Source organism: Ochlerotatus camptorhynchus, unplaced genomic scaffold (genome assembly GCF_037179485.1).
Source record: "Ochlerotatus camptorhynchus isolate MF236.1 unplaced genomic scaffold, CSIRO-AGI_Acam_v1.1 ptg000196l, whole genome shotgun sequence".
Taxonomy (NCBI): domain Eukaryota; kingdom Metazoa; phylum Arthropoda; class Insecta; order Diptera; family Culicidae; genus Ochlerotatus; species Ochlerotatus camptorhynchus.
In genome coordinates, this window is record NW_027040686.1 from 663,435 (window position 1) to 680,699 (window position 17,265).

At 37.4% G+C, this 17,265-nt stretch overlaps 1 protein-coding gene across 1 annotated transcript in view; it reads right to left on the reverse strand.

Annotated features, from left to right (window-relative positions):
• The window catches only part of pip (pipe), a 474,881-nt gene extending 460,459 nt beyond the window's left edge, over positions 1-14,422 (reverse strand). The window contains exons 1-2 of the mRNA XM_065223772.1: positions 14,073-14,422; positions 2,599-2,862 (exon numbers count right to left, since the gene is read on the reverse strand). Of these exons, the coding sequence (XP_065079844.1) occupies positions 2,599-2,642 (44 nt within the window). The 5' untranslated portion in view covers positions 2,643-2,862; positions 14,073-14,422. The remainder of the gene's footprint in view (positions 1-2,598; positions 2,863-14,072) is intronic.
• Between the last annotated feature and the right edge of the window lie 2,843 nt (positions 14,423-17,265).

The following is a 17,265-nucleotide window of genomic DNA, read 5'->3' on the forward strand; positions in this document are numbered from 1 at the left end:
CACGTTGTATTAGCGGCAATTCTGCAGAAACTTCATGGAATGGCTCTGATATAGTATTACCAACATTTGTGTCATTTACGTACCTCCTGACCGTGTCACCGATGCAACTTTGATGTCTAAACATTGTGAATCATTAGTTTGGATTACCTTACGCATGTCTTTGGCAGACAAGATCCTCATTCTGGGTGATTTTAACATGAGTTCTGTGAACTGAATTCAAAGTTCATCGGATTACCTGCATCCCGACCTTGCGCACTCATCGATGAACCTAGTTCAAAATCAACTCCTGGATGATTATAGTACAGCGGGACTCATCCAGCTCAACTCTGTCTGTAACTCCAACCATCGCTTGCTTGATCTCTGTTTTGTTAGCCAAGATCTCAATCACGAAACTACTGTTTCTGAAGCTCCAGCCCCTCTTGTTAAGGAATGCCGCCATGATCCGCCTCTTCAATTATTCATAAAGGAATGTGTTCCTTATGAATTCATCCCTGTCATCGAAGTCACTCGTTATACATTCAGAAAAACTGATTTCTTGAAAATAAATCTATTTTTATCCTCTATCGGTTGGGAGAACATGTTGCATGATTTGAGCGTCGAAACAACAGTTGAAGTCTTCACTTTCGTCGTGTAGCTTACGCCATAGATCAATTCACTCCCAAAATAGTGTGTAAAAATTCTGTATACCCACCCTGGTCCAACAACCTTCTTAAGCGCCTGAAGTCGGTTAAAAGATCGGCTCTTAAAAAACTGTCCAAGAATCGTAACTCCTAAATACGGTCGTATTACCTCACCTGCAACAGTAGATACAAACGGCTAAACAAAAAACTGTTTCATACTTATCTGCGTCGAATTCAACGTAATTTAAATGACAATCCTAAGAAGTTCTGGCCATATATCGACGAACAGCGGAAGGAAATAGGACTACCTTCAACCATGAAGCTCGGCCACAAAGAAGCTTCATCTCTTCCGGCCATAACTGACCTTTTCAAAGAAAAATTCTCAGCAGTATTTACTGACGAATCATTTGACCTTCCGCGACACAACATGGGTTCATGCCGAAGAGATCCACCTGCACCCAACCGGTTTGTGCCTGTTGGATCTCCGGTCTAAAAAAGGAGTTATGGATACTCCATTTGGCCATCCATCCGAAAGCAAAGTTTGCTCAATATTAGAAGGAACATTGAGTTTGAACGACAAGAATGACAATGGTCTATCTTCACCACTGCGGATAAGTCGATGGCAAGCTATTAGAGTAGGTTCACAATGGGTATAGTGAGCAATATAATTGATTATGTTTGCTTCTGTTTCGTGAGGTTGAAGCTTTGTATAGGTAATATATCGGCCGTCTGTGGCCGATAGCCATCCACACAAGCCATCACCTGTATAAAGCATTTCCAATCGATAGATCTCTGCTTGATCTGGCTCGACAGTTTGATTACGACATCGTAGAATCAAATTGAATATGAAAAATCAGCCCGGCAAGACGAGATTTGTTGATGTCTGTATGTGCATCTGTGGACGCGTACCATCTAGACATGCTTTCTCCGAGATGACTTATCCGATCAACATGGTTGATATCTCGTTTGAAAGGTCTCATCGCGCCATTGATCACTATTGATTACTTTCTGGCTATGACTTCCTGTTCCGGAGATATGCAGGGCAGAATTAACCAATCAAAAATCAACGGTACACTCTATCAACATGAAATTTTCACAGTGGAAAGATCTCATACCGATGTGACGTTTGGTGTTGGAGATACCACCTGTATAAAACATTCCCAATCGATCCCTAATTAGTTTATCTAGATAATATCAAAAATGAGATTGTTCTGGGTATCGAAGGCTCTATACACCTACCCGGTGGATCAATATGGGTTTTTATGCTGAAAAGCACAACTGAAATAGCCCAAAAGATGGCTGCAAAATGATCTCCTGTGAAAGTGCCCATGATGCTTCAAGGTACGCTTCTCATCCTGATTTGAAGTGTCCGTAAACATCGTGAATACCTGACCTGTTCCAACAGGGTCAGTAGTCTCTGGACAGTGACACCACAGAGTTGAGTTGACCACTTCTGGAATGCCGACTCAAACAAAATGACAATTACCGCTCAAACTGTCCATCGAAAAAGCAATTAGTCTAATATCACTGAGGGAGAAACTGAAGGAACCTAGATCTGGCCATTGGCCTCGAGCAGTGCGGGTGGTGGCTTGTTGGATATCTGCCTGTCTGCCTGCCTGCCTGCCTGCCTGCCACACTATGTTAATTTCCAGCCGCTCAAGTGTGAACAATGCAAACATTATGCTAATGGTGATTATGCGCGCTACAATAGATGCTAGATAAGTTCGCTGGAGCTCTCGAGACGGTACAGGGTTGGGGCTTTTGGGCGGAAAATGGTGCATTTCTCTCGATGGTCTCCAAGTCGCGCTCAGCATGACATTTAATCGTAGGCAATCTAGGTGAATGACGGAAAACGCTACTTTGCATTGCGAGGAATCGGACTTTCTAAAGCTTATCACATTATTGCGACGCTTTTCCTTTAAAATTGTATAAAATGTGCATCACTTGGAAGATTAATGAGGGTCGATCAAAAACTCACCTTTTGGGAAACGGCATTCGACGATATCTGAATAGGGAATCCATCGTGGCTGGCGGGTTTACTGGGACTTTTCTTCACAATTTCACTTGTCACACAGCCCAGTCACTAGCACAACACGAAAGGATCTTTCCGGGCAATTACAACGAACACACTACAAAAACACTTTTTTCCACAGGCAGCGGCTTTGTGACACACCAGTGTCAACTGCAGAAATTATATGTTTTGTTGGATCACGTGTGCAGTACGTGAATGCCGGGTTGGTTTCTGTAAGTAGAGAAAAGACAAATGAGAGCGATTATAGCCCATTTGGAGGAACATTACGACTGAACATTTGCTTACAACGATGGCATAAGAAATATGTAACATGAACTTTCAAATGGACGTATCTGAGTTGGAATACAATTGGATTCACCCGTTATTTGAATGATTGATTTTATGAATGTTTTGAAAATCATTTTATGTGAGAGAGTGTATCTCAACGGTGCCTTATTTATTGATGTTTAACCGTTCTATTTTAAAATGAATTAGCTGCGAATTTGATTGTTCTTCACGATAGATTTCTATAATAGAAAATAACAAACGATGCTCCAAAGAGCGATGCATATCTAAGTAGAGAGATCGAATAGACAAGATTTATTGGATGGTGAACATTATGATCACTAACCAGATTGCGTTTACGTGCCATTTTCTAAATGATTGATTTAACTTGTTAGTTCATCAAGATAGAATGATACTGTCTTTGGTAATGTTGATCAGATGGACAAAACCAGTGCAGTTGAGGATGTCATCACCATGTGGAGCTAGTGTGCCATTTTAATTTTAATAGCTCATTTAGTGTTGAGTTGACACTGATGAAGTCTGCAAGTAGTAGACGAAATACGCGTGTCTGTCAAAAGATAAGCAATTATAACGGAAATAAATCAACACACTCAAAAAACTCTTCATAAAGGAATTCCGTTAAGAGGTTCGACAAAATTAAAAGAAAGCTCATTTAACTTGACAGCTCGATAAGGTAGAAGATTGCTTTCCTTGACAAAGTGGTTTGTTTTGGTCAAGCCCTAATGCATGATAAATAGTTTTGATTTCGTTCGTCACGCGACGCTAGTGGGCCATTTGACTTTTCGAACACAACCCACTAACTTTATTTCTACCTGGCTAAGGATTTTCCATTTTTAATAAACTGTTTGAGCTTTCATAAGTTATTTAAGAATTTAAATACAGTTTGGATCCCATTTTGGGAAATCTTCTCACTTCACTTTCATTTGATTCTATCCAGCATTTGAAAACTACATACCCCATTTAATACTATTCTAAAAGTCCCGGAAAATTTTATGAGTAATTCTGGAGACATTATTGATATTTACCAAAACCGAACATATATTGTATGATATTGTCTATTGCAAAAGCATTAGTTTCAAGCAGTGGTTTTCAAGCTTTTCTCAATTGCGACCCACTTTGAGACATTTCATAAGCTTGTGGCGCACCAGTAAAGTTGCATTGTAACTTAAAACTGGTTTTAAATTGTCAAAGAAAACTAAATGTTTGCTTAAATCCCAACATCAGAATGACATTGAAATTACTTAAGAAGCTCAAACAACTGTTAGTTTGTTAAGTTAAAATAGCTATGAACGATTTTGGCTGATTTTTAAGTTCAAGTTTTGCCATGATGAGATAGAAAAATAATTGTTTTATTTTCTTTAGCATTGGAGAAAAAGATTTTTGATATAATTTTCCAATAATTTTTTGAACTTTTTTTTTGAGGCAGTAAGCTTCTTAGTATTTGGTTTCGATGGATTAAGGGGAGTGCCATAGATTTCAGGAACATTTCATGAACTGTTCCATTAAATTACTAGGATTGGTATTGCACATAGACGCCCACATTCATCAGGGTTCAAAAGGAGGAGGTTATTTTTTTTTTTTGGTTAGATCAATCCGTTTTGACTTTTTTACTTTTTTCAATAATTCCATAATAGAGCGCTTCCATAGAGCGAGATAAGGCGCTATAACCTTGGCATTAAATTTAGGTTAGCATTTGGTGTGAGTGAAGGGCGTTGACACTGACATTCTACAAAGGGAGTTTTCTCTGTACGATGCTGGTGTTAGATTGTGTGGGAGTGTTCTGAAGCTTGAGGAGTTTTGCGTTTGGGGCTATTGTTTTAAATGTTAGCATATAAATAGCCTGACTTTTGGTGCAAATGCCAAAAGTTCATCCACAGATGCCAGGCGCATAAATTAACATTTCTGGCAATTATGCTCCATACTAGAACAAATAAAAACTACTATTCAATTGTAGTGAGTGGTTTCACATACTTATTTTTGACATTCGCTTGACTCCTTGAAAACATCTCAGAGACGGATTAATGAAGTCGCCATTTTCCAGGATGCTTTCAAAGTAGTGACTGCATTAGAGTGAGATTAGATTAGATTTGATTAGAACTGTTCCAATACATTATTAAACAAAAATTGCAGGAACTTTTCAGAAGTTGACAAATGTTCAATTTAGTTTAAAGATCTTAAGGGAAGCTACGTGAGCTTTGGGACAGTTATTAGAACCTTAAATCAGTTACGTCTATATCAGGAAAATTGCGGAAACTTGAGGCCAGTACTGAGAGCTTCAGTTAAATATCAAAAATTGAATTAAGTAAAATAGCAAGAAATTTCAAGAAACTCCCAAAATAAAACATAATTCTTAGAACATTAGAGAACTACAGAGAAATTAATTAAAAATTGCGGAAATTTCCCAGAAGCTCCGACTAATTCAAGGAAGTACATATTACACGGGGAAGCTAAGAGATCTTCATGGCAGTTTCATTGATGTCTGAAAAATTTCACAACCTCAGAAGAAATACGAGAACTTGAGGGTAGTCCATAATTGTTTTAGAAACTTCAATGCAGTTCCGAGGAATTTAAAAAAAAATACCAAAGATTTCGGGGAAGCTTCATCAACAGACTGCGGAAGAATAAGGTAAAATCTGAGAATTTCTTTAAAATATCGAGGAATTCCACCTGCTAGGAAACTGCAACTTTTAAGAAAAGCTAAGAACTTCGGGGAAATCAATAAAACTTCCAAAGTCCGAAAATCTTGAGAAAACCTATAGATAATTCATAGATAAGCTTCATACAAGCAAGGTCTAGAGTTCTTCAGACATGCTCTGACATCTTAAGGGCAGTTCCAAGAACTTCAGGAAAGTTCAGACCCTTGGAAAAGTTTAAAGATCTGTAAAGATAGTTAAGATAAATTCAGCTCCATGAATTCCAGGAAAATTTCATCAGTCCAGAGAACCCATGTAACCATTGGCACGCTATTATGATTTCTTGGCTGTATGCAGCTGAGCAGTTACTATATAAGTGTTTGTAAGTTCTGATAAGGTCCGTCTAAGCTAGAAAAGGCCACTTATTTTGCTTGTTGGTTACCTGAGAAATCCTTCGAAATTTAGAAAACTATATTCATAGTTTGGAAATTATCCAGAATTCCAGAAATGTTCAAGGAAAATCTTCATAGGAACTGCATATGAAAATTGTGACAACTTCTGGTTATCTCCGAGAAAATCAAAAAAGATCAGAGAAACTCAGTGTAGTTCAATTAACTTAACTGGAAACTCAGGCAATTTCCAAATACTTCAGAAAAGTTCTAAGATCTTCAGGAAAGTCCACAGAGGTTCAAAAAGTTTTGAGATTTTTAGGTATCTTTATTATTTTTACAGTTGTTCCGAGGGATGATCAGAGATCTTCAGAGCGGTCACATCAATCAATGGCAGGAACTTTCAAAAAGTACCGAGGAATAATTTATTTTTATTTTTTTCCTTGATTTGATTTCCGTCGATCTTGTTTGTTACTTCTCGGAAGGTGTGATCAGAGATTGTATACGTCAGACAATCCCGGTGGTGCCCACTGGGATTGAACCCAGATCTTTTGGGGTCACAGGCAATCACGCTTACCACGCGCCACTGGAAAATTCCAACAATTCCTGTAGGGTCATAACCCAAGTAACAATTTTGGTTTTATGAGGGTTCTGTAGACCATGATTTAGACTTGTAGCATGCTTTAAAACCACTATAAAACTTGCAATGTTACTTGGGAAGGGAAGAACCATAAGTATCAAGAAAAATTTTGACACGTTTGAAAAGTTCCGAAAACTTCTTGAAAATTAAGGAAACATTACCATGGAGGAGCGTAAACTTCATACAAGTCCAAACATGTTCAGGGAAGTTTAGACATGTTTTGGGAAAATGATAGATATACCTCCATCTTTTTTCTTGTCTTTTTGGTATATGTTGCAGAGATGCGCAAAATATATCAAAATGGCCTGGCTTACTGTGCAGCATTTAAGGGGCAAGATGATTCAGAAACATCGGGCCTGTTTAAATCAAAGATTTAAACACGATGCTTCTGAATCCAATAAATGTCTATATTCGTGACTGTATTGGGACTGTAAACGGGAAGATCTACCTCAAGGAGTGTCTACAGAAGCGTCTGCTTCCTCTGTTGAAGCAACACTACGATCTGCTGGCCGTATCTAGCTTCGTGCCACTATTCAAATGTTTTCCTGGAGTAGTACGAAGCCAACGGGGTCACTTTCGTACCCAAGGACATGAACCCAATGCACCGAAACTAAGGCCCATCGAAAAGGCAGCATCCCAAAGAGGTCAAATCTGAGGAAGACATCTCATCTAATCTTATCGAACACCAACACAGCCAGTTCTTGAAAGCATCCTGGAAAATGATAAATATACCTTCATGATTTTTCTTGTCTATTTGGTATATGTTGCAGAGATGCGCAAAATATATCAAAACGGCCAGGCTTACTGTGCAGCATTTAAGGGGCAAGATGATTCAGAAACATCGGGCCTATTTAAATCAAAGATTTAAACACGATGCTTCAGAATCCAATAAATGGATGAAACGTGGACATCTCATACCGTACGTTCCGTTGTTATAAATGATTGGTCGTTGGGAGCATCTAATTTAAAAAAGTTAAATGATGCTCCATGTTCTTCGAGTGGTTGGAACATGAGCACTAGCTTTTGTCTTAGCCCTATATGTCTTATGGTTATAGTGCCTTTACGCGCTTTCTAAAAAGAAAAAAAAATAATAAAAGGCCGTAGGAGAAAGGAAAAGGAAGAAGGAACCCCAGTTCTATCTTCACTTGTGTAAAAACTACAAAAACGGGTCTCTAATCCATCTACAGGGAAAGTTCGCTGAAACTCACAATGACTCGCGAACTTTTCCTTTCGTGTGCTTCATAAAACGTCGCAAAATTTTCCAACGCTGATCACGAACAGGTGAGATCTAGATTTCAGTAGAGAGAAATTGAACGAAAATATATTATAAATTTAAAAACATCTAAATGAAAATAAAGGGAAAATCTTACTGTCCTGCTGCGCTACTGGCACTTCCAAAACTTTCCCGGGTTATTGCGATTGCAAAAATTCTTCAGGCAAATCATGATTACAAAAATGGAGCTTTAAGGTACACAACCAGAAAAAAAAACACTAGGACGACTTTCTTGCCGAATGAACCTATTGGCCAATCTATGTTGTAGGTTGGCCATACCCACTCGTTCCCAACCTTTGACACGAAAATTGATTTGTCATCAAAATACTGCACGAAAGCGGCTCTTCGAAATGATGTCTAAGACAAAGTTGTAGAAACCGAAACAGGTGAATATATAAACACCAAATGAGCGATGGTTTTCCCGTGAAGCAAAAACTTGGAAGACTGTTGCATCTCCTAGTTCTAGCTCAACACTTCAAATCATTCCATCGGATCTTCAAAGAAACTCTTGCACAATCCGCCTCCAATCCAATCAGAATCATCGGGCCAAGTTGCCAATCGCCTAATAACAGTTCTGACCAAAAAGATGCTGATAAAAAACACTTTGAAATGCATTTTACCCGATCACTTGCGCTTGCTTTGCACTAAAGTTCTTTTCTAGAACTATGTTATCGAGTGGCACATTGTTTCGAGCTAAAAGGCGATTAAAAATCAATGACTGAAAAAATTAAGCCTAAAATTTTTGAACCCATGATTTTCTGCTCAGTAAGCAAAATTGGTCGCCACAAAATGACAGATAAATTTTAAAATTCAGTGAATTTTTTTTTGGTTCTGGAATATGGATGTATCCCACAAATTTTAATTTGAACGTGTTTTTTGAAATTAACAATAACTCCAGGAGATCTTCAAAGGAATTCAAAAACAAAAATTCCAGGAGAGTTTGTCAAACAGATTATGAGGAGAAATTTAAGGAATTTGAGAGGCGAAATGCAAATTAATTCTTAGGAGACTTTCAATGCGAGTAGAATTTTAAGGGAAGAAATGAGATTTTAAAGAAAATCTGCAATTAATTTAATGAATATTCTGACAATCTTTCCAAATGGTTTCTTACTGAGTAGAGTTTCAAGATAGCTCTAACAAAATATTGAGTTATATTGCAATCGAATTGCGAGAAGTATTCCAAGTATATTCTGGTAACACTTTTTTAAAGGATTTTGCGTTCCAAGTTAATTTCTAGAATAATTCCGTGAGAGTACTATACTTCTCATCATTTTTTTAAACTTTCCTGAACTGCTTCGGACTTCCTTAAGTTGCCTCAATTTTCCTAACGGGCAACAATTGAAGTTCTCGAATTTTTTTTTAAATTATTTCATTTCTCTAATGTTAACAGAACTGCTCTGAGGTGCTCTGTTCGATCCTGAAGTTCTCGAAATTTTCCTAAAGTTTTCGCAGTTCACAGGAAGCTTGTTGTACTGCCCTGAATGTAATTGAACTATCCTCAAAATCATTAAACTTCCGTGAACTTCTGATCCTATGTGAAGGCGTCAATAGTTTTCTTAATATCTCTGTAGTTCTCTTAAAGTTTCCCGATAATTTTCTGAAACTAATTGAGCTAAACTCCTCCTTAAAATCCTCCTATTTATGAAGCTTACTATACTTCTTTGAAATGCTCCCGCATTTTGCTAATGCTCATGGCTTCGGATCTTCTCTTAAACTCCTCAGATTTCTATGAAGTTATCGAAATGTTTCTGGAAATGTTTGGAACTTCTTTAAGTTCTCGCAATTTTCTTTGAATCAAAACGAAAAAAATTATCATAGTTTTATGATTTTCACTGAACTGCTCAAGATTTTTGTGAAGTGGATAGAATTGCCCTTAAATTAACGACATTAAATCATTGCACTATGATCTATACTATCTTGATGTTATTAATCTGTCCTGAATTTATCAGTATTATTTTTATAAGAACCCGCAATTTTACTGAATTGAATTTCCTTAAGTTTTATAAACTTTTATAAACGCTCACGGAACTTAAATCACTAATTTTCCTTGAAGTTATCTGGACATCTAGCAGCGCCGGTAAGCGTGATTGCTCCTTACCCCTAAAGGGCCTGCGTTCAATCGCAGTCGACGCCTGCCTCCCTTGCGTCGATAGCATTGGTACTCAGTACGGAAAACAAGATCGGCGGAAAACAAATTAAAGAAAAAAAAATCTGGACATCTCTGAATGTTTCTACGCGTACATGAAGTTTTCTAAAAAATTTTAATGCTCCGGAAATTTTCTGGTTATATATATTCATAATTCCTGATGCTTCTGAAGTTTTCGGATCAATCATATCGGAGTTATCGGAATATCTCATAATTTCACGGAACTCCTTATAAACCGCTGAACATTTCCTTAAGTTAATGGAATTGTTCTGAAGTTTTAGGATCGTCCTCGAAGTAACTTCACTGAATATCATGAAACTATCAAAAATATCTACGTGTCCATGAAATTGTCTGCATTTTTTTGAAGATATCGGTGCTTGCTAATAGTTCACGCATTTTTTTTAATTAATAGAACTTTGTTGATGTTCTATAATAAACTTACGCAATTTTTATAAGTTCTTGAAGTTTTCATCATATAGCACCCTTAAAATACGCTCAAATTTTCCGGATGTTCATATAATTTTAATTGCGTTCTGGAAATTCTCGCCGAGTTTCGCTGAAGTATCCTGAAATTTCCTGAGTTTCTTGAAACTTCTCTAAGGCTCTTGCAATTTCCTCGAAATTATTTGGTCTTGAACTTGGAGCTTCCCTAAAGCTTTCAATTCTATTGAAGGTCTCGGTTCTGCTGTGAAATAAATGGAATTCTCGTAAACACCTTTAAATTCAGAGAAATATGAATTTTCTGAAATAGTTCTGAGTTTTCATAAATTCTCTGAAGGTACATTCCTGAAATTCTCAGCGCTTCTTAAGGGTTTTGGATTTTTTTTTGCAGCATATCATGGACTTATCCTGAATTTTTTCTAAACTAAGGCTTAAGGATCTTTAAACTGTTCCAAAGCCTGAACTAAAGTAACGAGAACTGCCCTTAAGATCCCTGACATTCTCCAAAGATATATAAATCTAGGTTAGGTTGTCTTTATTAGAGAGGCTTTCGCCTCCGGATTTCATAATCTAGTTTTTTGGTAGGCAATAGATGTTTTTCGAATATATTTTTTTAAACAAGGATCCTATAGTCAATTTGTTTGTAATATGTTGAACGGAAATTATTGCATTTGCACACTTTTTTTTTTGACTTGTAACAGTATTTTGTTTTGGGGCTACTTTGATAACACTCGATGAATGTAGAAAAACATGCGTGAATCTCAAAAAATTTTGATCAAGAAATATGAAACTTTGAATGAGTATATAATCAGAAATGTCGTAAGAAATAAGAAGGCAACATTTAATTTGAACATTTCCTAAGTGATTGTTTGAGTGTCTTTTCAATCAGGCGAAAAACAAGGAGAATGTTTTCATCAAATGTTTGGAAAATATGAAAAGATACTATAAAAAAACTCTCTACGATATAACAGGTAATACTCTAAGTTGAAAAATGAAACCAATGTTTCCAATTCGGAAATAGCGCAGAGAGTAAATTTACTCGTTATATTCTACTATCAAGATTACATGCATTATCAAAGAAACCCCGATTTACGGTACTTGGAACTTCTTAAAATTTTCCTCAAGTTCTCTATATTTTTGAATTTCTCTTGATACTGGGAAAGTTCTCTGAAATTCTAGCAATTTCTTAAAAGTTCCTGCAGTTTTCGGAACCTAATGGAACCGCTTTGAGGTTCTTAAAGCTTCCAGTAAGTTACTCATATTTTCAGGATTACAACTTCCCTTATGTTCCCGCAGTTTTTTTTTTCGAATTAGATCTTTAGTCTTTCATAAAGTTAATTACCAGTGGCGTACCATAACCTCACTTTTTACCTGTGCACCAACTTCAAAACCAGATTTAATGCCATATTCATACTCGAATCGGTTGAAAAATACACTTAATCTTCTAGTTTACTCAATATCTATCCATTGCAAGCAATATTTTGATAATTGTTTATGTTTTGAGAGTTGGTGCACAGGTTGAAACGTTAACTGTTAATTACAAACTTGAAGTGAATTATTTTTTCCTTTATTCTGGTACTTTGACTCAATATCTTATACTTTTATATGGAATACGAGACTTCAAGACATTTAATATTTTAAGATCTTAGACTTACTAAAATAAAGTAAGTGTTAAACTTCAACATTTAATCGATTTGATTGTAAAGCTGTCTTTAAAAGGTTTTTGGTAATTGCTGTTGTTGTTTTACCAAATAAAAAAAAGCGTCTTTTAACGCAATTGAAACATTAACTTTCTTGTTATAGACTCGGAAATTATCGGTTAAAGCTTGGAACACTCAGGAAATTTAATTTATTCAAATTAATATGCACCCTGTAGATAGAGAAAGACGATTAAACGTTAAAAAGCTCTGTAGAAGCACAACAGATTCGAATTGTTCGAACATTAGAGCAAAATGTAGGCATCGGTTGGACTATCCGATCCTACACACTAAAGAATGATCAATCTTGAAATAAATTCAGGCTAAAAAGGTCCAGAATAGTAACCGACTACATGAAAAAGTGACTTTGTCTTGGTCTTAAAAAAAGGAGACTTTTTAGTCACTGGCTTGGAAAAAGTGACTCGGTCATTTGAAGCGACTCACTACCAGCCCTGCAACATAAAGAATAAACGTTGTAATTGAAAACAAATAATTATTTCCACATTAAGTAAAACCAGAAAGCTACCACACCACTCTTATTAATTCTGGCTAGCTACTACTTTGATGAAATCCAACTCATTGAACAAAATATACGTTCACGCTTGACTTAATAATCACCATGCTTCTCCGTGTAGGTCATTATAAAAAAAAAACGTGATGTTTTAGCCCCTTGGGGTAACGAGGGGCAACACGGGACCCATAGTTTTTAAAAGCAGAGATGATTTCCCACTTTTAGCTTTCGAACTGTTTCAATAGATTCTACAGTATGCATTTACAAACGTATAATGCATTTTCTTAACGATACATCCAAGGTTGCAAAGACTCATTTCAGCTTAAACAATGTTTTTCTAAATTATGAAATAATTAGATGCCATGATCAAATTTTGAATTGGTAGGATACAAGAAGAGGTTGCAAAGAATGTGTTTGACATATTAAACCTGTTTATTTCACTTCATGAGAGTCACAATCAGCGATTTTTCACAAACTCACTCACTCACTCACTCACTCACTCAGCGATCAGCAAATCGCTGATTGTGACTCATAGAAAGCAAAATTTACAGGTTTTATGTTTCCAACGCATACTTTGTAACCTCTTCTTGTAAGTTACAAGTAAAACATGCCATCATACCATCTTTTGGTTTTATTATTCCGAAAAACATTATTTTAGCTGAAATGAGTCTTTGCAACCTTGGATACATCATTAATTTTTTTGTCAACCAGTTTTTTATTCCCCTTCAAATTGAAACTTGTTGTGCAGGAATCAGATCGAAATTGGAAGAGTAACAAGTATTTTAGGTGAGCCTTAAATGTTTGGTTTTCGTAGATACAAATCACCATAATCAGCTGACTTAGCAACGTTCTCAGTGTTGTCAAAAATCAAAATATTACCCAACAATTACGACATTTTGAGAAATCGTTATTCAATGTGTGAGCAAGCTAGAAAAAGTATAAAATAACAACAATACAAACTTTGTTTCGTTGGCTTTGTCCGGTCTCCGGCCACTGTGCCTCAGTCTGTAACAACCGTCGCGACCCTTGGATTGAGAAACGCTGTTTAAGAGATATTTATGGTATGAATTCTTCCACAACTCTGATTTCCTACTGCATTGAACATACAATAAATTATTTTATGGCTTCAAATTTTATACGTAAATCTCATATTTTCATTATTTTAACCACAACGTGATATAGGTGAGACACTATAAGAAAATATTCCCTACATCGGTTAAAAATCTGTTTCTTGAAAATTACTATTACTATAATTCTTACTCAATTCTGATTTTACGCATATTTGTCACACAATCTAACACCCCCCTCCTCTCTTTACTTAAACCGTGTCATAATATATACATCATCTCTAAATGAAAAGCACCCAAAATCAGAATTGAATACTTGGTGTGGAGTACTCTCTTACCTCAGGCGCACATGTAATCAACTTATCTTCTTCAATCACTAAACTGCTATCGCACTTCACTGAAATAACAAATTTCTCTTAAAGCTTCTTCATTGACTGGTGATTTCCAACATCTCCTTTTTCCGCCTTATATTTTATCCCAATCCGGTTCCATAAAAACAACGCGTAACTACTTTCTCTCCGAGCGCTGAATCAAGCTTCGGAACAGAAATTCTCCACCATTCTTTTATTCTGCCCAATGCAACTTTCCACACAATCGATCCCGATCTATCGCCGTTGGTTTTTGTTTTGAATGCCCGTGGTGAATCTATCTAGTGATCGCCGCACTGATCCGAGGCCGAAAACAAACTAATCCGACGCGATCGCGATACCAGCTTCTTTCTAGCCGCAGCGTTCTCTTCTCGATTCTCGTTTGGTCGCGAGACAACTGACGCACACTACGCTGCACTAACCCCGGAGAAATGCTAGCACCAGCAACCAACTGTAGACTAATGCCACTAACGTTCGCGACTTAACTAAAGCTGTTTACGGTAATTTCATGTTTTTTGGTCCGTCCGTCTGTCTGTCTGTATCCAAACACATCACCGTCGTCGTCGCCGTCTTCCGCACCTTTGCCGAACCAGCTGATTTGGTTCGTTCGTTCACTTCGGGTGGTGCACAGTGATCGAGAGAAGGAAGAACTGATGGTAAAAAAGTTCTAGCTGTACTTTTATGTACCCAAGAATGGCAGCGATGAGATACATGCTTTACAATCAATCTTCCACGCATATCAATAAATGAATCGGAAACAATCAATTTACAATTATTTCAACAATACCGTCATCGAGTTCAACAAAAACCCACAGTGCAAATCGCGGCGATCCCGCTGTTTCGTTGTCGTCTGCACACAACCTTTCTTTGGTTCGCTCACGTCGGTCTCTTCTTAAGCCGGTTGCGAGCGCGAACACGAAAGAGAGAGAGAGAGATACCAAGTGAGACCCCCTCAGGTGAGCGACCCTGCTCCAACGAACGGAACCTACCGGTGAGGGGGATTCGTTCATCGCGTGCGCAAGCAATGCACTCCATGACGATCAGCGGGAGATGCTGCTGCTGTTGTTGTGTTGATGTTGTCGATCGATTGTGAACCGGCTTTTGTTTGTGCTACATTCTATACCTACATTCTTCCTATCTCCTCTATGCTGCATTGTTGGTACGTCGGAGCAGAGAGAGAGAGAGATCCCGATTTTACCACCTACCTACCCACTTCTGATCACACCACCCGCACCCAGCTCAGAGAAGAGTGCGGCAAGCAGTTCAAATACATAAGTAAGTAGGAATACCGGTCGGTGCTGGTGTCGAGATTGCACTCAACTGACTGGTGGCACGTGGCTCTCACCCCCTTTCACTCACATCGCCAGCTGACGAACGCAAGGCTCGTTGAGCTGAGCGGGTAAATGGATCCGGCTTCGGATGAGAGTGAATGGTAAAAAGGGGGATCATCTTCCCGTTTCGCGATGCGTTTGCCAGTTGAGTGAGTGTGCGTGTGGAAAGGGTGAATCATCGAATGCAGGTCAAATGCATCGCGAATTGTAATTGACTTACCTTGGGCAGCGGGCAAATTAGTGTCGATTATTAGAGTTAAGTGTAGCTTTGAGAAGGTTTGGACTATTTGACTTTTCCTTTCCACTCTTATAGCGGTAAGCTCCAACTCGGATTAACTTTTAATACCGTCCCTGTGTGTATAATCTGCAAAATGTTTGCTTAGAGTCGTGTTGATTAACTCTGATGTCGACATCAAACCAGCCGGACATCCTTGATCTGGATTTAATCCGAAAGTTAGATCTTTAATTATACAATCCTGCCATTATCTTGTGGCACCCATGAGTATTTCAAAACTCAACTATTGGAAGAAATAAGATTGTGACAGTGAAAAGGCACTTTGCGTACCCACGGCTAAACCCCTTACCAAAAAACTCACATATGGAGCCTCCTGGCAATGGACGCATCTACATATATTTTGCAGCATAGAAAACAGCACAAGAGAAGACAATAAAATCAATTAAAAATGGACATATGCTGCCACAAAAGAATAGAATACAAAACTCGATTGATGGATTGATTTATTTTCTTTTACTTAGGTGATTTTCAACCGATTTTCTACCAAAGCAGCTGTTTCAAAACGTGATTTCATATGATACAGTCATATTTGTATCGGGAAGGAATAATGCAAAATTGAAGAATTTAAGTTGAAATATGAGTTACTTGAGTGCCTATTGCCTATTGCTTATTAAGATCTAGAAAAAAAATCGTGACATATAAGAAACCAATGACCATTTATAAGGCTGCTGAAGGAATATCAACGATAAGTTAAATAAAAAAAACTACTGATAGACATTATGTTATGATTCAAAAATTAAAAGCAGTTTTGGGACCAACGGCTTTACTTCCCGGGGACCAACGGCATGATCAGAGATGTTATGCCTCAGAACATCCCGGTGGCGCCGACTGGGATTGAATCCAGGCCTGCTGGGGTGAGAGGTAATCACGCTATACCCAACGGCTGTGTCTAATATGATCCTGGCTCTTGACATAACCACAATTGAACTTTTTTTAATTTCTCATGTGATGACGGGTTTTGGTCCAAGTCAGAAACTAGCCACTTCCTGTGAACAATTTGATCCTGGATGCTCAATATGACCACATCAATTGATTTTCTTTTTGAATTCACATGTGGTTTGTGGAATCACGATTCAGGCCAATTATAGAGTCACGGGTCCTATTCACCGAAACATGTTCAGCCATATCTCCTGAACCAGTTGACCGATTCCAAAAATATAGGGCCACAATACCTTCAATTTGGCAGTTGTTGCGTCCAATTCGGTTCAATTGTTGCTGAGAAACACGACTTAATTTATTTCGTTCTAGTGTTAATAACGTGTGCCCTTTACAGCAAGAATAAATATATGAAATGGCAGATTTTTCATGTAAACTTTTTGACAATTTTAAAACATGTAAATTAACAGAAAAAAGCATAAATCTATAAAATTTAACAAGAAATTTACATTTACCTGATACACATGATCATCAGGTAAGTTTACGTTACTTGCATGCAAACTTACATAGCAAGCTTTTAAATTTACATATTAGAATTGTAATTGTAATTGTAAAATTAGATTTACAATTTCATACATGGTCCATTTTTTATCGCTTGTAG